This window comes from Acinonyx jubatus, chromosome C1 (assembly GCF_027475565.1).
Source record: "Acinonyx jubatus isolate Ajub_Pintada_27869175 chromosome C1, VMU_Ajub_asm_v1.0, whole genome shotgun sequence".
Classification (NCBI taxonomy): domain Eukaryota; kingdom Metazoa; phylum Chordata; class Mammalia; order Carnivora; family Felidae; genus Acinonyx; species Acinonyx jubatus.
This window is the reverse complement of record NC_069381.1, coordinates 84,393,372-84,415,506: the sequence shown is the minus strand read 5'-3', so window position 1 is coordinate 84,415,506 and position 22,135 is coordinate 84,393,372. Positions and strand designations below refer to the sequence as shown.

Sequence of the window (22,135 nt, the reverse complement as noted above, 5' to 3'; positions counted from 1 at the left end):
CTGGATATTTGTATAAAATTGAACAGAGATGGCTCAGACTCACGTAATTGCTAAGCGAGGCCCAGGCAAACATATATAGGACATGTTAATTGCAAACTAACTGAGATGGGCCAATCACCTGCAGTCATATCAGGCATTACAAATACATTTCAAGTCATACTCTAATAATGGACATTATCTTCAAAGCTTTGGGTACCTCTTTTAAAAAATTTTTCTATCAAAAAATACGTTCAGTTAAAATTTTTAAAGATTCAATTCTGATTAAAAATTTTTCTAGTATTCTTCTTCCAATCTTTTGGGTTATTTCTTACTGAATATTATCCTAAAATTGCAAGGACAGCTGTTAAAAAAAATTACTGACATTCGTTAGCAACTACTTAATGTATAAATAAGGATTTTCCCCCATTGAGAAAAACAAAAACTGCTGAGGCCAAAATTAAGACTACCACCCATAATACCGATTTCAAACGGTTGTGCATATTAACAAAGCCTATTTCAGTTCTACAATTGTAAAGAGTTATATAAAACGCCTTGTTTTACTCAGTAACTTTAAAAAAAATTAATTAATGCCTCAAAACACTACGATTCTTGCTGTTAAAAGTACTACAGCTTTTAAATTACTCCATATTAATCTTTCAAGAATTGTAGAAAATTACCTTTTACTTATCAGTGTTTTTTTCAATGTAATTAATATTTATCTATCAATTAAACATTCAGTCATTCATACCACAAATATTTACTGAGCACTTAGGATGTTTCTGACAGTGTTCCAGATGCAGTGGTTGCTGTAGGGAACAAAACAGTTCCTTCCCTTGAAGGGAGAGATAATAAACAAGTAAATACACAATCCCAAGCAGTAAAAAGTGCATCCCATTAATTCAGTATATAAATGAAACAAATGGACATCAGCTTTTTCACAGAGAAAGTATATGTCTTTTCGAGGCTACTAAGATTCCAAAATCCGTAAGCTATGGTAAACATACAGTGTGTCAGTACTTAAATATATAGTACTAAGTACCATGCATGTGTGTGTTATGTGTGTACATATGTATGTGTATATAAATCTGTGAGCTTATTCACAGCACAGAGGAAGCTTGTTATCAGGATGCCACAAAGAGAACAGAAAAAAAATACAAAACAATTATTCAGTTAAACTTGAGAAACAAACCTTTCACAGATGAAAAGCAAACAGCTCATTTTCCCAGCCCACAGCTATATGTCACACCCAAGGAGGGTTGAATAAAAGATAATATTGCTCTATCTGTATGTAGAAGACTAACAAAAGTTCCAAATTCAGAGTTTAAAATTGAAAATGCTGTGTGATCTTAGGGAGCCTCACCTGTTTTGAAAGCACCAAAAATATAAGCCTACGAAGATAAAAGCCTGACTGGCCCTTTTACAGGTAATATCACAAAAGCATTCTTGTCTATCAAGCTATAAAAGGAAGGAACTACAAAACAGGAAATTGCCCTGCCCCAGCCATGCCACGCCTCCCTTCCTCTCCACAATTTCCACAAGCAGAAGCAAACACGATCTGTTAGATTTACCGAGAAGCCACAGAGGTTACAGAACACTAGTAGCTGACATATCACTGTTTTAATAAATATTTAAGGTAAATGCCTGTATTATTTTGAACAAACATTTTTTTTGAGGATTTTACCTATCTTTTCACATAACATTTGTTTAAACCATAGCTTTTTGATGACAAGTTAGAGTAGGTCTGAAACTGCAATTTACAGATGAATTGTGAGTTAGAGGTTAAGGAAATTTAACATTCTTGTCCCAAACTTTTATAAATTCAAAGTTAGTTGGCCTGGTTTCCATGTTTCAATGGGCTAAGCACATACACATAAACCATTTTTAAGTATTACTACTCTGAATATAATTTTCTATATATTCAGTAGATCACTAGGTATTGGATAATCAATAGATCCATTATCAACAGTTCCTTTGTACTGAGGTAAATAGAAGTAGTTATTAATATAGCATCTGTAAAGTAACAGAATTTAAGGTATATGCACTTCCTAATTTTGTACAGAAATTTGGACTAATGGGTGTGATTTCTAGGGACCTACATCTATTGATACAAATTAGACTCAGGGAAATGACTTCTTTTCTTCAAGGAAAGAAGAGACTGATACTTTTCAACTTGTAATGGTCCAAGTAAGGAAACATCCAACTATTTTAAAACACCAGCTATTCAAAAGTTAATAAACCTACAAATAAAACTACAGGAATAATAAGTCTCATTAATAATAATAAAAAAAGATTAGTAAAACAATGAGGTATCATTTTCACCAATTAAATTTCTAGATCTTTAATGTTTATACCCAATATGCAAAGGTACAGGACATTGGAGAGGACATTTCATTTAATACCAAATTTAGTGCAGACTGGTTTAAATATGGTAATATGCTGCAAGAACCTAAACCTTGCTTGCATTTTTAAAATCTATGAATCCCACTTCTTCTGGCAATCTAAAGACAAAAATCCACAAAAAGAAACATTTATAATGTCAAAAGTGTTTGTCACATCATAAAAAATTTGAAGGGAACCTAAAATGTTAAACAAATAATGTTATGCCCTCCAAATGGAATATTATTTGATCACCTTAAGTAGCAATAAGGCAAAACGTATGTAGGGCAAGCAAAAAATGTTCACAAAACTACATCGCAATTATACTTAAGTGAATATTCATGTTTAGAATGATGTCAGTGCAGACGAATTTTCCTAATTTTCTTCTATGATGTGGTTATGCCACTTTTTAAGTTAAAATTTTTTTGATTAAATTCGTTGTATTATCCCCTTTTCAAACTAGATATTTAAAATATATTTAATCACTTCCCCACCTTTCCTCCCCCCAAGAAAACATGCTACCCCCCACACCCCTCAATAGTCCTTCACCAGCTTAGCCTGGGGTTGATCCCTCCCTCTCCTCAGGTCTGACCCTGGTCCCTAAACACTTCCTCCAGAAGGCAGGCTATGTTATTCAATACCTTAGCATCCTCAACCCTGAGAACAAGGCCTCATGTATAATAAGGGTGGGAAAAACACTTGTTGATTTTTATTTATCCAACCTGGCACCTACTGCACACTTTTCTCAATTATTTATTACTCATCTGTCCCCCATTTTAAGCCAGGTATTCATTCTTTTTTCTATTTTTCTTTTTTTTTTATATTCCCCAGGGCCCACCATTGTGCTGGGTAAAGCTCCCCTGAGCCAAATAAATATTTACTGAACTAAAGAATGCCTGAACACACATGTCAAAAATAAAAAATTTACTTGGGTCAGACAGTTTCTTCCTTTAAAATGCAAATAACATCCTAGAAAACAAAACAAAACAAAACAAACAAACAAAAAACACCTCCTACTACACCTTCCAGTGATTTATCCCAAGCAACCAACAGACTAACAACCATCTGAGTGTTTCTGAGCTAAGAAAGGATGTAAATGTAAAATGGGGTGGGGAGGAGGATAGGTTTCAGCTCTTCAAGGGAGGTAAGACAACAGCTCAGAAAATTTTCTGGAAGGCCGCACAACTTTCCTCCCTAGAGCTGCCAGCCATTCCTAAATGCTTCAAATGCCAGGCATTGCCCCGGGACACCTTCATCAGCATGACCTCCTTCACTCCTCACCACAACTATGTTAGGTGGAGTGTTATTATCTCTATTTTAAAGATGAAAAAAAAAAAAACAAACAGGAATTTAGAAGAGTTAAATAACTTGCTCAAGACATAAAACTAACAAGTGCATTCAAGGTCAAGCCTGTGGCTCTGCTAAGGTCACTGTTCCCAACCAAAACGCCAGGTGGAGGACAGTTTCTTTGCAATTAGCAGTAGACTTAGAGGTAGAATAGAACTACTAAGGCGTTAAGTGTAGTCTACATTATAAATAGCAGACACAGACATGATTACAAAGTCTACAAACCTTAGCCTTGTCATCTCTAATTCAGACATGACATCTGGCTCAGCCTTGTCCCAGTTAATCCATAATTAGACCCCTTATTTGGCAATGTGAGGACTTAACACGTGGGTTAAGGAAAACACATTGTGGTTACCGCCTCTGCTTAAGCCTCCTCCACATATCTAGGGGAATAAAAAAGAAACCTTAATTTTTTAACTCTGAATTTCATTTTCTAAGCTAAACCATCACATTTATTCTAACTTCTCACACATATAATTTTTCTAATCACCTAGTCATCATGTGCTTCATCCAAATTCTCCTTGACCTCTTTATCATGGTTCTGTGAACCAAGAGCAGAACAGTAGCAAGCGAGGATGTGGTCTGTAAGCACGTGGCAAGAACCTAATTAATGTATGCTTACAACTTTGTAAGGCCATCTTCTTCAAACTCATATGAAAGTGCTGTGGATGCCACTATGATCCAAGCATCCTAATTCCCAACTCCAAAACTGCACTGAGTATAGTCCTGGAAAGGAAACACCTTCCCGACAAAGTTGATCTCTTCGTAAAATCTGTGCCCTCCATCTCAAAAAGTATAACGTCACAGTTTAGGAATAAAGAGACGCTTCCTGAGTAGGGACTTCCCTGAAACAGTGCCTGTCATCCATCTGTTCAGTGTCACTGTGATCCCCAGGGGCCACCTCATTCTAGCAACCCTGGCTTTAGAATCACTCATAGAGAAGGGTTTGTCGATTTCCCACTGAACATGATGTTCCATATTTTATCTCCTTCTTAATGCTCATGACAGTTTTAGGAGATAAAACGTAAAAAGGCTCTCCCCTACTTAGAGATAAGAAAGTAGAACTACAAAAGCTTGTGTGACATACTTAAAGTCACGATCTAACACAGAGCAATACAAATGTACCTAATACCATTGCACTATGAAGACTCATCACAAGAAATAAATGTTTTCCAAACTATGTATGGTGATGAATGTTATCTGGACTTATCATGGTGATCATTTTTCAACATCTACAAATATCAAATCATTATACACCTGAAAATAATATAATGATATGTCAATTATACTTCAATGAAAAAAGTAATTAAAAAGAAAGAAATGCCTAAAACAGTAAATTTTATATTGTATGTATTTTACCACAATTTTAAAAATTGGGGAAAAAAGAGTTTATCAAAAACAACAACAAAGGCGCCTGGGTGGCTCAGTCGGTCAGGCGTCTGATTTCAGCTCAGGTCATGATCTCACAGTTTGTGGGTTCAAGCCCCACATCCAGCTCTGTGCTGACAGCTAAGAGCCTGGAGCTTGCTTCAGATTCTGTCTCTCTCTCTCTCTCTCTCTCTCTCTCTCTCTCTCTCTGTCCTTCCCCCGCTGGCGCTCTGTCTCTCTATCTCTCTCAAATAAACATTAAAAAAAATTAAAACAACAATAGCAACAACAAAAGGCAAGGTGATGATGTGACTTTTGTGCAGGTGGTTAACTGCCCTTGGGCTCTGATCTCTGCTTTGAATCCGCATCTTTAAAGGCCATAGTTGGCTCAGTCAAGACCACAGCATTCTGATAATAAGATACCACTTTACCCTCTATGTCCAATTTGATGATTTTCAGTTTCCCTCTGAAGTTACCTTCCTTCCTTCTTTCATATTTTGTCATCTCATTATTCATTCATTGAGTAGATATTTACAGAGCACCTACTATGTGCCGGGCACAGTTCTAAGAGTTCAAATACTGAAATAGTGCCATACCAGTATGTAAACAGCTGCTGCCCACAGCATGCCAAGGCCCTCCGCACTGGCCACCTCATCTCTTCCCTGGGACACCCCCTCACCTGGACTTCCTCATGGCTCAGCATAACAGGAAGGCTCCATTGTGGCCAGCTTCCAATTCAGCTGCTGACTCCCTGGGCCTAACCCCTTGTTAAGTATTTTATCACCTCCCAGACACAGCAATGAATGGAGCAGACAAGGTCCCTACCCTCTAGTCTAGGAAAGAGATAATAAACAAGTAAATATATAAACGAATCAGATCATTTCAAATGGCAGAGCACTATAAAGAAAATAAAACAACAAGGAACTAGAGGGTGACTGGAGGTGTGGAGAACAGAGTAAAACTTGAGAGGAAGTCTTTCTGAGGAAGTGATTATTATCAGGTCTTAGATAAAAACACTCCAGGCAGAGAGAACAGAAATATGAAGGTCTTCAAGTGGGAATAAGTTTGAGGTTTTCATGGTTAGAAGGCCAGTGTGACGGGGGCATCCTGAGCCAGGAGAACACAGAGGTAGACACGGCCAGATCAAGGGGGATCTTAATGGCATTGGTAAGGAGGTTGAATTCAATGCCAAGAACAGTGAGCAAGCATTAGACAGATTTGAAACAGAGCCATGAATGATCTAATTTATATTTTTAAAAGATTACTCTGACAATTGTGTGGCAGCTGTGATTAAACAAAGGCCAGGGTGTAAAAAGGAAACAATGTATGATGCTCTGGTGGTCAACCAGGTAAACAGAGACAGTGGCTGGAGCTACAGGATAACAACAGAGATGGAAAGAAGTATTCTGACTCAATATATGTTTTAGAGGCAGAGTTGACCAAACTTACTGATAAGTATAATGTGGGAAGAGGAAACAGGAGGAATGAAAATGTACTATTCTTGGATTCAGCAAGTCACTGATGGCAGTCCACTTACTAAAAAGGCAATGACTGTGGGAATAAATAGGTTCATAGAGAAAAGGAATAAAAAGTTCTGTTTTGCCAAGATAAATGTGAGATACCATGGAGATACAAACACGTAGTTGGATATCTGACTTTAGTAACAGGAAGATTCCCCCAGGAGACCATGACTTATCCAAACAGCAACATTTAATGTACGTGTAACTTCACTGAGATGTTTGTATAATGCACATTACAGACTCTCTTCTTGTAAGACTTGTGCCAACAATTAAATGCATACACACAATACGAAGTAAGGCACAAAATTCTCTTTAAGGAAAGAATACAATTCTTGGTTTTCATTTTAATTAAGTGTTGTGTCAAAAAGCTTTCTGGAGAATGCCTTTTCAAAATCGGAAATGACAATCAATGAGGAAACGAACAGTACAAGAAGAATTACTTTACACCGCTTTTCGAACTAGTGTGTCAGACAAGCTCATGCTGCCCTCCACGCTTCTTCAATCCCGCTGAGACTGCTTCTCCTTCATTTGGTTACAGTAAAGTGGTGGAAACTTCTGCATCTGATGTATTTTATCCCCAGCTCAGTGCATTTATTATGACTGAACTTCCTTTCAAAACTCTAGAGGCGCCATGATAAAATTAAAGATGACACCAGAAACAGGAAAGACGGGCATTAAGAAGGAAAGAAGAGAGGAAGAGGAGAGGGCGGGGAAGAGGAGAAGGAACGAGAGAGCAGTAGATGACCTCTTCCTGATGATCCCTTATGACAAAAGGCTCGCAGAGAACACGCTCACACAGCATCACCAAACCCCTCAGGAAAGACACCCTTGTTTACATGGCTTGAATCCAAAGGTTATTACAGGCTCTCCATATTCGAAACACACTGTCAATTATCAGTCCCAAATGAGTAATAATTATCAATGTAAAGTGAAAAATAAGCATGCTTGCTTCATTCAGCTTACCAGCACTTCACTAAGCCTTCATGCCAACAGCCAGCTTTTCATGTGTGCCTTTAAAACAAAAGCAATGGCCTGGCTGGTGCTACAAATAATCTTTGTATCCTCAGAATTTGAAGGAAACCTAGAGGTCATTATATCCAACCCTATCATTTTACAGATAAGGAAACTAAATAAAGCAAAGACAGATAAAGTGGCTTACCCGTCATCCCAGAGCCACTTCAGGATGAAAAAATTTTTTTCTGATTCTTAGTCAAGATTCTTTGTATTATACCCTGCTGCCTACAGAGTGAGAAAGAAAAGTACCACAAGGGATGGCCCACGGCTTCATGGTGGCCACACCACAGGGAGAAAAGTTGGCCAGAGCTGGGCATCTCAGCCCTGGAAACAAGGCCCCAGGCTGCACTCAGGCTGTCAGCCTGCCGCTATTCTCAGCCTACACCCTGCAACAGCTGACAGTCTTTCTAACACCACATCTGTCTGGGCTTTTTCCCCTAGAGCTTTCGGTTTAATGTGGCAGAGTGTGATACATAGTAGCTGGTGCCTCCTTCTGTCAAGATCTTCAGAAGGAGGGCCTGGAAAGGTCACACAGCAGTGTGCTTCCAGGCTTCAGAGAAGCACAGACCCTCTCCAAGGATGATGGGAAGTGACACCTCTCTCCCTTGCCTTTAAACCAGCATATTCCTACATGGATATCACACTTGCCCCTAAAAAGTTATTACAGGTTACAAATGAGTTTTAGCCTTGGTGGGCTTCTGCCTTCCAAGTTTTTGTCCAATCCCAGTACATATAGAAAATTCTAGAAATATTCACACCAAAACGCTGTAGCACATTCACATGGAACTCACATTTACGTTTTAGTACTTACAGAGAACAAAATTTGCAATCAAAACGTTTCTGGGAAAGTCTTGTCTAGTTAGTAGGGAAGTGTAATATGTGCAGGACCTATATTTGGTTTGCCTACTGCAAACATGTATATAGATTAGTAGATGGATAATGATAATATAACAATCCTTCCCCATGCAATCTAGGATTTCCTCTTATGCAAAAAAGGAACACCTCAACAGTCTTTAAAAATCTTCCACTATGTATTCTTTCTGGATATTCTTCTTTTAAAAACACCCAAACAACTGTGGGACCCAAGCTCCCCATTGTGGTTCTGAGACTCTGTCATTAGATACTAGCAAATAAAATCTGAGAATGAAATAGCCCATGGATAGTAGTCCACACTTTCCATTCCACATCAATTCCCAGGGTGCTAATAATTTTCACCATCTCCCAATTCCACTGAAAAACTGGCCTGGATTTTATGTGACAGTGTTAGCATTCCATTGGCCTGATTATAGAAAATAATCATGAAAAAGTACTTACAGCATAAGCACCTATTAAAAATGCTGCATTTGCTCTTTTCCGTTGATCAAAACAGGTGTAGTGCACTATTTTCTTTCTTGATAAACTGTATGACTAAAAAGAGGGAATAAAAAGAGTGTAACCATAGAGACAGTGTTAAAATATACAGAAGGTATACATCATCTCAACTTCCAAGATGTGTCACAATCAGTGAAATGTACCAACTTTCAACTTTCATTTCTATGGCAATTGTCCATGCGCATATTTGAGGGATGAGGGTTACTGGCTCAGACTGTTTGCAGCCCAGTCATGATGCAGATTTGACAATATAACAAACATTTCTCTCCAAGAAGGGAGACATACAATGAGAAATAATTAAATTATTGGCATCTTTATTAATGGGGACCATTTTGGAAGATTTACTCTAAATCTTATACACAAAGTCTAGTCATCCTTTTTTTCTTTTTTAATTTTTGTTATTGAAGTATAGTGGAGATACAATGTTATATTAGTTTCAGGTGTACAACATGGTGATTCAACAGTACTATAGATTACACAATGTTCACCATGATAAGTCCAGTCACCATGTGTCACCACACAACATTATTACAATAGTATTGACTATATTTCCTCTGCTGCAGTTTTCATCTCCATGACTTACTTATTTTATAACTGGAAGTCTGTACCTCATTATCCCCTCCATTCATTTCACCCATCCTTCCACCCCCGTCCTCTCTGGCAAATACCAATTCATTCTCTGTATTTATAAATCTGTTTCTGGGTTTTTTTCTTGTTGTTGCTATTTGTTCATTTGTTTTGTTTTTTAGATGCCACATATAAGTGAAATCATATGGTATTTGTCTTTCTCTGTCTGACTTATTTTACTTAGCACCCTCTAGGTCCATCCATGTTGCCACAAATGGTAAGTTCTTTTTTTACAGGTGAGTATTTGTTCTTCCTTTTTCTTTCTCTACATACCATACCCAGTTCCAGAAAAGTTATCTTTACTTTTCATATTAGACAGTTTATTTTTAAATGTATCAATCAGTCTATTTTCTTCTAAAATTTTCAAGTGCCTATATTAACTAGAACATCAATACTAATATTTTCTTTCTAGAATGTTCTATAAAAATCCCTTTTTAATTATCTGAAAATAAATGGCTAGTGGGAAAAGGTAAACCATCAAAAGGGTCATATCAGCAAACATCTTAATGCAATAACCATATGTTAAATTCATGGATTCAAACAGTTTTATTAAGGCACCTGCTATATGCCATGCAATATGCTACATGCTCAAGGATTCAGCTAAATCCAAAATAAGCAACTTAGTATGTTGCATACATGCTAAACATGACAAGAAGTGTGCAAATAAAAGATGTGTTAAAATGAAATCAAAGTATTAAGCAAACTCAAACATAAAACAATGAGAACACTGACGCAACTAAATGAAATCTGCTCAATTTCTTCATATTTCAAAACAGTCACAGTATTTTGACAAATGGCTTTCAAAACACAGATACATGGGTACCTTTTAATATTTGTCTACAAATTCAAACTGACTGTAAAAGCAGCATTCTATACCTTACACATTGACTACAACCCACAGAATACCTGCTTTTACAGCCCCTTTAGAAATGTAAGAGACCTCAACTACGTACCTTTCTTCATTCACCCTGCTGTTTGCTGTAAGTTAAGAAACTCTTCAAATTCTGAAGTCCATTCTACATGAAATTGCAACATTCTGGCTTTTTTAATGTAACCACAGAAAATGCAGCTATATGTATCCCAGCAATGAGCCTGGAAACCCTCACCACCCCAAGTCAGGCACTTCCTTCCTAACCCAGAATCACATGTTCTGAAAATGGCACTGCTCTTCTAAATTGAACTTTGAGGAGCATCTGGGTGGCTCAGTCAGTTAGTAAAGCGTCCAACTTTGGCTCAGGTCATGATCTCACGGTTCGTGAGTTCAAGCCCATCATCGGGCTCTGTGCTGACAGCTCAGACCTAGAGCCTGTTTCAGATTCCATGTCTCCCTCTCGCTGCCCCTCCTCTGCTTGCTCTCTCTCTCTCTCTCTCTCTCTCAAAAATAAACATTAAGAAAAATTTTTTAATTGAACTTTGAAAAGTGTTTGCCTCAAAGCAGGTCTCATTACCAAGGTCCTTATTTCCAGACAGGCTTAGTAAATTATCCCTATGAAATAAAGCTTTAAAAAGTACATTTTATTCAATTCAGTTCAGTCAAAACACTGAGGTTATCTAAAGACTTCAAGGTCACTATCAATGGTGCTGACACTTGTCTCCTTGCTTTCTCAATTTGAGAAAACTGCTGGACATTTCCTTTTGTTATTTTAGTATTTGCTTGTTGCAAGTCTGTCTTTTGCTTTGTTTTTGCCACCTACTGTTCTCCATCAATAAGTTAGGCTTGATTTACCCAACGGAGAATCAAAGCCCTTAAGATATAAGCATATTTTATGGTGTCTAATCCCAAACACCTAAACACTGCCTTAAACAGGCCAGGCCCCCGTAAACATGAGTCAGGCTGAGCCTAAGGGACTTAGCTCTTCTCGTTCCCAGCCCCTAACTAATTACATTTACTGGTTCCCTAAAACACTCATGGGGAAGAAAAATATCCACAACTGACCCTGAAGTCTGGATTATGTGTTTTGATGCCTTTTTCCACTAAGAATTTAGATTTCACAGCAAACAATTGCTATCATTTAATAATGTGGAATTAAATTTATTTTACAAATCCACTTGCCAAAAGGGACAAACTCATAATGGTGTGCTTCCATCACCAACAGTTTTTTTGGTTGCTTTTAAACTTTTTGCTTTTGTTTGGTTTTTGTTTTTTTCTTTCTTATTCTAAAGTATTTGGGATGCAGAGACCTCCCTGAACCCTCCAACAGCAACCATGAAGCTACAAGATGAAATTCTGAAGGAAACTTTTTTTTCACTGTAAACTTAAAAATGCATTAAAGTAAATATAATACAAATTAAAATTTTACGGACTTCAGAAGAATTTTTTAAACTTTACAGGCTTACAGAAATTACATCAGATAAAGAATATTCTTCATAAAATATACCTACAAATTTTAACTATTTTTAAATATCTCCTACTAGAAGCTGCCTATAGGATGGAAACATAATTTTTTAACATCCATCACCATACACAATTACAAAATCTTTTTTCTTATGATAAGAACCTTTAAGATCTGCTCTCTTAGAGCCTAAATGTCCACCAACTGATGAATGGATAAAGAAATTGTGGTTTATATACACAATGGAATACTACGTGGCAATGAGAAAGAATGAAATATGGCCTTTTGTAGCAACGTGGATGGAACTGGAGAGTGTGATGCTACGTGAAATAAGCCATACAGAGAAAGACAGATACCATATGGTTTCACTCTTATGTGGATCCTAAGAAACTTAACAGAAACCCATGGGGGAAGGGAAGGAAAAAAAAAAAAAAAGAGGTTAAAGTGGGAGAGAGCCAAAACATAAGAGACTGTTAAAAACTGAGAACAAACTGAGGGTTGATGGGGGGTGGGAGGGAGGAGAGGGTGGGTGATGGGTATTGAGGAGGGCACCTGTTGGGATGAGCACTGGGTGTTGTATGGAAACCAATTTGACAATAAATTTCATATATTAAAAAAAAATGTGGGTAATTGCAGAGAAAATAAATTATGTTTACACTGTTATCTAAAAAAAAAAAGATCTGCTCTCTTAGCAACTTTCAAATATATAATATAATATTATTAACTATGATCACCATGCTGTACATTACAATAGCTAACTTTTTTATATCAGTTAAACGATAGTTTCCATCTAATTTTTAGGGTAATTTTTAAAGCTCCTAGCATTTGCCTTGCTTCGAGGTTTTTGGAATTCAATTATTTTTCTCAGTAAAGTCTCAAAAGTATTACAATCAAGAAATGATCTGCTTAGTGAAGCTTGGCCAGTATCTCCCAGGTCAGATCACCGAGGCTCAGTTCTCACTCAAGGAATCAAAACTAATTCAAAGTAAATGATAACAGAGAAAAATCTTATGTCATACTGGCCTTTTCCTAATTTTCTGCCTTGCCATGGCCAGGCCTCCCTCTTATAGGTCACTCTGCCCCAGTCTTACACCAGCAATGCTGTTCAACATAGCAGATAACCTGGTACTGAAATGAAAAATTTCAAGGATGGTGTGCCTGGCTGGCTCAGTCAGTAGAGCATGCAACTCTTGATCTTGGGGGTCATAAGTTAAGCCTCACACTAGCCATAGAGTTTACTCAAAACAAATTTTGTTTCAGGGATAACAAAACATCTTGCCAATTGTTTAGCTAATGCTTTGTATGATTAGATTGATATACGTAAACTAATATTTTCTACTTTCAAATATTAAACATGTCCCTCTGTTAAAAAAATATAAATTTTAAAAATAACCTACAGGGGTGCCTAGATGGCTCAGTCAGTAGAGCATTCTACTCTCGATCTGGGGGTTGTGAGTTCAAGCCCCATGCTGAGTGTAGAGCTTACTTACAAATAAGAAAATTAAAAAAAAAAAAAAAACCTACTACATATTAAAGCACTCCAGAAGAAATGATACTATCCATTGGAGACACTGATGATTCCAGTACCTTTAGAGAAACCTTTGGCTCATTTTTTTTTTTCAACGTTTATTTATTTTTAGGACAGAGAGAGACAGAGCATGAACGGGGGAGGGGCAGAGAGAGAGGGAGACACAGAATCAGAAACAGGCTCCAGGCTCTGAGCCATCAGCCCAGAGCCTGACGCGGGGCTCGAACTCACGGACCGCGAGATCGTGACCTGGCTGAAGTCGGACGCTTAAACGACTGCGCCACCCAGGCGCCCTGCTTTGGCTCATTTTTAAGATCTTTCATGGAGGAACTTACCATGGAGAAGAAGAAAGGGACAGTCTGCAGATAAAAGGATTCCATTTTATGAATGAGCCCAGTAGGTATTTTCTCAGACTCTACCCCAATACCAAGAGAACTTAATACCTCCAACCAGAACTGCTTCTTCCTTACTCTGGCCCAACTCCTCTGTGGCCGGGTATGCTGACTAGGCCCTTCAAGGAGAGCCCTTGCAAAGTTAGACCATCACCTCTGGCTTTCAGTGAGCTATCTGCTCTTAACAAATTCTTTTTGCTTTACATGAGCAGCCCATAGATTACAAAAACACTGTGTACAATAGCAAAGTAATGCTAGACACTGGAAAAACAAATGAATATAGCCTTAAATACAAAGGGATTGAGGATGTCACAGAAGGAATACTAAGACCTCTGGCCTAGTTGCCTGCTCTTGCACATGACCAATTACAAATGATAACCTGCAGCCCCTATCCACATTTATTTCAGATTTCTACCTAGCAACTACAGTATATATGCAGTATATATCCTTCCAAGCTTTCTTAAGTGGACACAGCCAGCCCTCTATAATAACAGCTAACATTTATTGCTACAGTCTGTCGTTTCCTAAAGCATAGCAACAGTGCCAGAGGGGTCCAATTTGACCAGACACAGAGTGACTCCCAAACCAGAGATCATGGGCAAGGCCAAAGTATAATGAATATTCTGTGTCTCTCTTTTACCAAGAGAACATAAGCCAGGAGCCAAAGACGGCCTGGTTTATCACACTTGGCCAATATATTTCTCCTATGTCAGATCACAGACAGTTGAGTTCTCTCAGCAAATATGGTAGATGTTAGAAATTCAGAAATCTCTCACTGAGTTTGATAGTTTTGGTAAATCTCAATTTATAAGGTCACAGTAAGTTTCATGGTGCAAAATTTAAATAATTCTCAGGTCAACAGAATTGGCTGAATTAATCAATCTCACTAAAACTTTTCAGAAATAAAAAAAATCAATCTAAGTTATATTTTATTATTATATTTAATCCTGTTAGCAGACTGGCTCAGGGTAACCTAGAGAGCTTATTAAAATACAGATTGCTGGGACTCAACCGTAGAGTTTTTGACCAGGGCCCAAGAATTTTATTTCTAACAAGTTCCTCAGTAATGTTGATGCTGACAGTCCAGGGACGGCACACCAAAATCCACTATGCTATTGCATAAAAATGTGACTTGTCACCCCAGGAAATGTTTTATGTGGCTCCTAAAACACTATCCATTTGGTTGAGTAGCCCCAAAAGACATTTAAATTCTCTTAGGAACTCCAAATCATGCTAAATGCCTTTTAAAAGCATGTCATAAAAAACACATTGCCCCAGATTCCTCAGAAAACTGTATCACAATTTGTAAATTCTTGCACTCCAGATGATAACACCTTAGGAACAAGTTCCTTTAATGATTCAGTAACTGAGCTGCCTTAAATGGCATTTTTCCAGAGGGTCCAAGTTCAGATGCTCTCTGGGGCCAAGAATTTGAAGTGGGTCAGGTGTTAAACCAGAAGAGCATGCCCTATCCCAAGCAGACTGAGCTCCAACCTCCTACTCTCATGTAGGAAACTGAGCCCACTATCACACACTTTAATATGTAAAAGAAGCCAAAAATTCAGAATTAAGTGGAAATTTTCATAAATTACAGATGTTGACCATGAATTCAAAGTTTTTAAAGAGCATGCATGCCTAAGAAAGCATGACTGAACTGAATGCAGCCCCCTAGGCAACCAGTTTGTTGAAGCTGCATGCTGGGTTACTGTGGCTGAAGGAAGTCTGTGGGTTCTGTCAGCATGGACTGAGCAGCTGATGTGTGCCAAACACAGTGTTGAACGACATGGTAACAAGGGGAGCAGAACCTCAGTCTCCAATCTCATAGCACTCACAGTAGAATGAATATTCGATGCTAACCAAGGGAGAGGTACTGGCCAAGGATTATTACGAACAAAAGAGAAGGACTACCGAGGGATGCATTCACAGCATAGCTAGGAGCAATGGAATGATCTCAATTACAGGTAAAGTAATTATTTCATGTAGCAAGGTAAAAACTAGATAAAAGATAGAATACAGTATTGAATATCTATCAATTAATATAACCGAACCTATAGAAATTTCCAGACCTGGACTGCTTACCTGAGAATCAGACTTTTACCACTGCTATGTAAATCATGACAAGCATGCAATCTAGCATATAAACATTTAACAGTACTTATAAACTGAAGTACGACAACTGTTATGAGAGAACAATACAAATTAAGATGAGGGTATTGACCCTAGGCAGCCATTTTCTATCTCAGAAAGGAAAGCTATGTGAAACGATGCATTCTGGAGGGCTCACTCCTGGAGAAAAACCAGTTACAGCAACTCAGAAAGAGAAAATGTTGACATGCTACATGAGTCACAAATAGCCCAGGCTCTGCTCGGATGGCAGTGACATAACAAATCATGCACTTGTTCAGCTTAGGGCAGGGGACCACAAACTACTCAACCATTCCAAAACAAGAGGTGGTCGAAGATAGTGCAATTCAGCTCAAAGCCAAAAAAAAATAAAAAAATAAAAAAATAAAAATCCCACAAAACGCAAAAAACAAAAACAAGAGCTAATGCATCATTCAGAACAACAGATTTTTTAAGTAGCCTTCCAGTAAAGTTGTTTGCCATGCTTAAAAGTAAAATCTTCATATCATTTGGTTAGAACACCATGTTTAATTAAACTGTAAATCAGCCTGATGGAGCTCAGGAAGACATTACTGCGGCCTGGACAATATGCTCTTTAATTTAAAAAAAAAAAAAAAAAACCAGAACCCATGCACTTCCCTAAACAAGCAAGCTCTGCCAGTGATGGCGCTCAGATTAAGTAGATTATAGCATGGGGACCGTGGTGACCAAGGCATCATTCTCTTACAGGTGACTAGGCTAGCCCAGCAATGGCTGCAGCAATCAGCGTCTCCAAAGCAATCAGTTGTCACCTCATTGCAAAAGCGATAAAATGAACAGGTCTTCCTGTCAGCAGCCATGACCTCTACATGTTTTACCTCCAACTTTCCCAGGAAAGGGATATTCTTGAAAATTTTCTTTGGCTGTACAAAACAAAATATGGTTTATGTTTTCATTTAGAGCTAAAACAAAATAGGTTGAATAGTTTCTTTAAAAAGAAAAAGGTGTCTCTGTGTGGTCCATTTTATTTTAAACCCAGTATGTTTCATTAATGAAATGGCACATGTGATCAGAGTAGAAATCAAAATGTTAGAGAAAAGTTGTTCATAAAGATTTGGTGGAAGGCATTTGGGGATTCTCCATTAAAGAAGTTCTTGCCTGAGGATTTCTGAAGGAATCAGGAAGGACTCTGTACCTTGCAAACTCTGTGTATGCCTACTCCCATGTGAATTAACATTGCTTTAGAATGCCTGATACCTCTTTAAACTACGTGAACTGTCTCCAGAATAATTTGTTTTTCTTCCCCCCAAAGCCCATGAACCTGAAACAATATAACCTCATGAGGAAATCTCAACATGTATTTGTAGTTATAATAAGAGGGTGGTCTGATCATTATATCAAAAGAGTTCTTGTGTACAAACTACCTGATACACTGGCAGGTGCCTGGTTACCAGATAGGATTACTGCACTGATTCATTCAGCAACAAGGACATTCCCAGAGCCCCCACCATCTGCCAGGTACTCAGTGCTTTAATACAATTGTCCATTTCACCAGGCCCACCCCCCCTTCTCCTTTTAACCTGAAAGGCCTATGTGGGATGTTTTGTACATTTAAAATTACACTTCTGTCAATATTCTTTTAAAGCTTTTAAAAACAGTTTTCAAGATTACTATAATTATCCTGTTGATTCATAAGAGCAAGTATTTAAAAAAAAAAAATCACTGCCCTAGAAAATGTCCCCTTTTTTCAGTGATGCTCTTAGATAGTTTTTTCACAGACTGAGGTTTTAGTTTTCTCAAAGGAAAAGTGAAATCAGCAGTTAAAACTGTATTGACCATTTTAGGAAAAGCTGGTTCAATCATAGGATTATTAAACTTTCATATTATTGTATCAGTCATTGAAAGATTTTCTTAAATGACCAAGTTTAAAGAAGGTACTTTTTTTTTTTATATCACTATGTTAACTTTTGTTAAAACACTCTTCCCTTTTAGAAGCCTGTATATCCTAGCCCAGTGTTGTTACCATTGTCTGTGCCAAGAATCCCTTTAAGAATCTGTTAAGGGGTGCCTGGGTGGCTCAGTCGGTTAAGCAGCCAACTTCAGCTCAGGTCATGATCTCACAGTTTGTGGGTTCCAGTCCCACATCAGGCTCTGTGCTGACAGCTCAGAGCCTAGAACCTGCTTCGGATTCTGTGTCTCCCTCTCTCTCTGTTCCTCCCCTATTCACGCTCTCTCCCTCAAAAATAAACATTTAAAAAAATCTGTAAAAAGTTATGAATCTTCTAGAAGAAAATATAAATACACACAAAATTTTAAATATAATTTCAGGGGCTTATGAATTTCCTGAAATACCAAATTAGCAAGTTCTGGTCTAATCTATCAATCACTGATGGCATTTTACATTAAACAACTTACACAGTTTTACCAATTGTTCTCATTTCAACAAATCTTCCCTTTTTTTTGGACTATCTCCCTCATTACAGTAACTACCGACCAAAAATTGCAAACTACAACCTATTACTGCATAACTCTTAGTACTTACACTTTTTAAAATATAGTTTAAAATTTTTAAAAATAGGTTTTTTGTTGGTGATGGTGTTTTCTGCCTTTGGTTTTTGAAACTAAGTCGATGTTTGCTGGATAATTTTCCATTCTAATCAACATAATTATAGTAAAGATCCCTGGGAATAGAGGGCATATTGACACACACACACACAAAAATAGCAATAAATCACTGCCTCAAATCATCAACTTGAAAAAAAATACCTTTTGAAAATATAAAAATTAAAAATTTAGGTTTGGAACAGAATGCACTGCAAAATATTACCTATCTATATAAGGTGTCAAATAAAAGACAAAAAAATCATAAAAGCTTTTTTGGAAGAAATAAAAATTGTCAAAGTAGAAAATAACATGTTGCCTAAAAAAGCTAGGAAACCACACATGAACAGTAGTCTAAGAAGCTGTTATCAGTTAAAATAGTGCCAAATTAATGAGAAAGAATGAAATATGGCCCTTTGTAGCAACGTGGATGGAACTGGAGAGTGTGATGCTAAGTGAAATAAGCCATACAGAGAAAGACAGATACCATATGGTTTCACTCTTATGTGGATCCTGAGAAACTTAACAGAAACCCATGGGGGAGGGGAAGGAAAAAAAAAAAAAGAGGTTAGAGTGGAAGAGAGCCAAAGCATAAGAGACTCTTAAAAACTGAGAACAAACTGAGGGTTGATGGGGGGTGGGAAGGAGGGGACAGTGGGTGATGGGTATTGAAGAGGGCATCTTCTGGGATGAGCACTGGGTGTTGTATGGAAACCAATTTGACAATACATTTCACATATTAAAAAAATAAAAAATAAAATAAAAATAAAAAAATTTTCTCACTGTAAAAAAAAAAAATAGTGCCAAATTATTCAGAGATGTAGGGTTTGAGGACCAAGTAAATACCATCATATCTGGTCTTTAAGATGTCTCTAGAGCAGTTTCAGCAGGGTAAGGAAAGCAAAAGTGAGACAGCCAAGGATTAAGAAATCAGTGCGTAGTGAGGATGAAAATAGTGAGGGCAGAATATTCTGAAACCTCCAGAGACAAAAAGATAAAAGAGGACCTGTAAGTCAAGGGGATCGTGATAAGGTCAACAGAAGTTTGTGTGTCTGGTGACCCTGTGCTGGGCACTGGAGACACTGAATTCTATGACATGTCTCCATCTGCTAGGAGGGTATAGTCTAGTGAAAGAGAGCAATGTAAACAGGGAATTATTCATCAATAATAAAGATCTCCAAACGGGAGGCAACTCCAACCTTGTTCAGAAGGACAAGGAGATGCTTCCTAGAAGCCACGGTGTCTGAACAAGGTCATAAAGAACAAGGAGTGATCAAACCAGGGGAAAAGGACATTCAAGTCAGACTGGACGTCACAAGCCATTGTGTGGGGCAACTGGTGTGGTTCAGGGTAAAGTGCACAGCCAGCAGTGGCCGGAGTACCGCAATCTTGAGTAAATCAGTAAGTTAGCACATGAAATCATCCACTGGGAAAGACACCAAGGGTGGGAGCTGTGAGGCCAAGCAAGACAAAAGGCATGGAAGCAAGGTGCCCAAAGGTCTTACCAAAATGGGTGAACACAGGCTGCAGATGAGAAACACCAACAGGGATCCGATGGACTGAGAAAATAGGGAGCCTGAGGGCCTGGAGATTACACGAAGGTGAGAGAGACAGAATGTGGGAGGTATGCAACAAGAAGGGTACATTTAAAGCAGGAAAGCCTGGAGTCTGAGTTCCTGGAAGAAACGTAGTTGGAGTGGCAGTAACAGTCACTGGAGCAAACGAAGCAGAGGAGCCTCAAGGCCACTATGGACATGTTTTCAGGGCAAAGTCAGCTGGGGCAGTGCTGTGGGTGAGCACATGAAGATTATAAACCACAGAGGCTCCTCCAGTGATGAAGGTGGAGAGGAGCATGAATAAGTCACAAGCCTTGAAATCTAGCCCCCACTTTACCTTGTAGCCTTGGACAAGTCACCTGCTTCTCCTGGGCCTTCCTTTCTGCACCCATAAAATGAACTGGCTAGACTAAATTGTCATTTGGATCCCTAAAATTATATCAAACAGCTTTTGCATATGGAAATGACAGCCAGGAGACTGGGAAGGTGTTCATAACCTTGGTTGAAGAAATGTTATTGTTATTTCCTATTCAAAGTCATCAATGTTCCATTAGTAACTTTCTTCTGTAGAAGACGTTAAAATTTGCAAAGCCTTTTGCAATATACTCCTAACCACCCCTCTGTGAAAGCTCTATAATCCCTATCTTATAGCTAAAGAAACTGAGATTACACAAGGTTGAAGCAATTGCAGCTTCAAATTGGTAGTCAAGTCATTTCTCCCAATGTAGAGATTCTACTCGGATGCTTTGAGATAACGCATGACTTATCAACATCTGGGTTTTGAAAATTCATTCCTTCAGCAAGTAACAGGGTATCTACTAGCAGTACTAAAGCAAAAAAATATCCTTCCAGGCATCCATCAGATTACCTGATCCCTGAAATGAACCAAGGGATGCTGAACTCTATTAAACTTGCATAATGTTGAAAGAAAGCTTTGTAAATGAAAACAAATCAAAACAAGTCCATGTATACACTTACCTATACAGTTTGGTGTAAAATATGGTAGAAAAATAGCCTTACTCAAGCCATCTACTTTTATGTAACTGATATAAGCAGAAGACAGAGTCAGACCAAAAAAATTATTTTTGAAATAATGATTCTTTTCTCTTTGATCTTCCAAGTAATGGTCAGGTCCTGAATTGTTAATTATAATACCCAGTTCATACCAACTACATACTAACAGGACTAATCAAGAAAGCAAAAAAAAAAAAAAAATTCCTAGGTCCTCAAAAGGAAGTAATAGCCTTCAATTATTTATGGATTATCCTTTCCTTGTTAATCATCCACTAAAAGTCCACTTTATGTTTTTATATTAAATCCTTTTTAGGATATTATTTGCTTCCCTGGTGATTACAAAAGTTTCCACTTTATTTTCTAAACTATAGGCAGTAGCTTCTTTTCTGAAAAATGTAGACCAGTTTAGTTAAAGGAATTTACATACACCTTTTCAAGTCAGATAATACTTTACAAATTAATTCTTTAAACAGTTGATTGCAACAGACCTTATGTTATATGATTATTGACTAAAATAAAAATCTCTCTTTGGTATTCATTCCATGACCATTTAGCATTTTCAGATCAATGACAAAAATCTATGAATTCATAAATATACAACATATTTTATAGGAAATTCTCCACTACAGTCTTTTATCCCTAAGTTCAATAAAAATCAATCAAATCAAAAGATCACTAAACAGCTAATATGTACAAAGTACTGTACATCGTCACACCAGTTACACTGTAACTAGCAGAAAGAATAAGCCACCTGAGCATTATAATTTCACGGTTATCTTTAACAGCATGCTGTGTAGTATTTGACCTTCCAAACTGAAACGTTACATTTAAGATCCTCATTTTGAACACTGGAAGACAAAGATAAATATCTCTATGTGATGAAATAAATTTACCAAAACCAGGATTACATGTAATGCTTTCCCTCATATATGTTTAGAGTCTAAGAGGAAAAAAAAAAAAAAAACATGTAAATCAAAAATACATGGGGCGCCTGGGTGGGGCAGTC

At 37.7% G+C, this 22,135-nt stretch overlaps 1 protein-coding gene across 8 annotated transcripts in view; it reads right to left on the bottom strand.

Moving 5' to 3' along the window:
• The window catches only part of CDC14A (cell division cycle 14A), a 204,711-nt gene that overhangs the window by 159,459 nt on the left and 23,117 nt on the right, over positions 1–22,135 (bottom strand). For 5 of the 8 annotated variants that reach the window (XM_053214526.1, XM_053214527.1, XM_053214531.1 and 2 more), the window contains exons 4-5: positions 16,837–16,881; positions 8,919–9,011 (exon numbers count right to left, since the gene is read on the bottom strand). In XM_053214526.1, coding sequence (XP_053070501.1) covers positions 8,919–9,011; positions 16,837–16,881 — 138 coding nt within the window. The remainder of the gene's footprint in view (positions 1–8,918; positions 9,012–16,836; positions 16,882–22,135) is intronic. The other 3 variants (XM_053214524.1, XM_053214525.1, XM_053214530.1) reach the window with 1 other exon arrangement.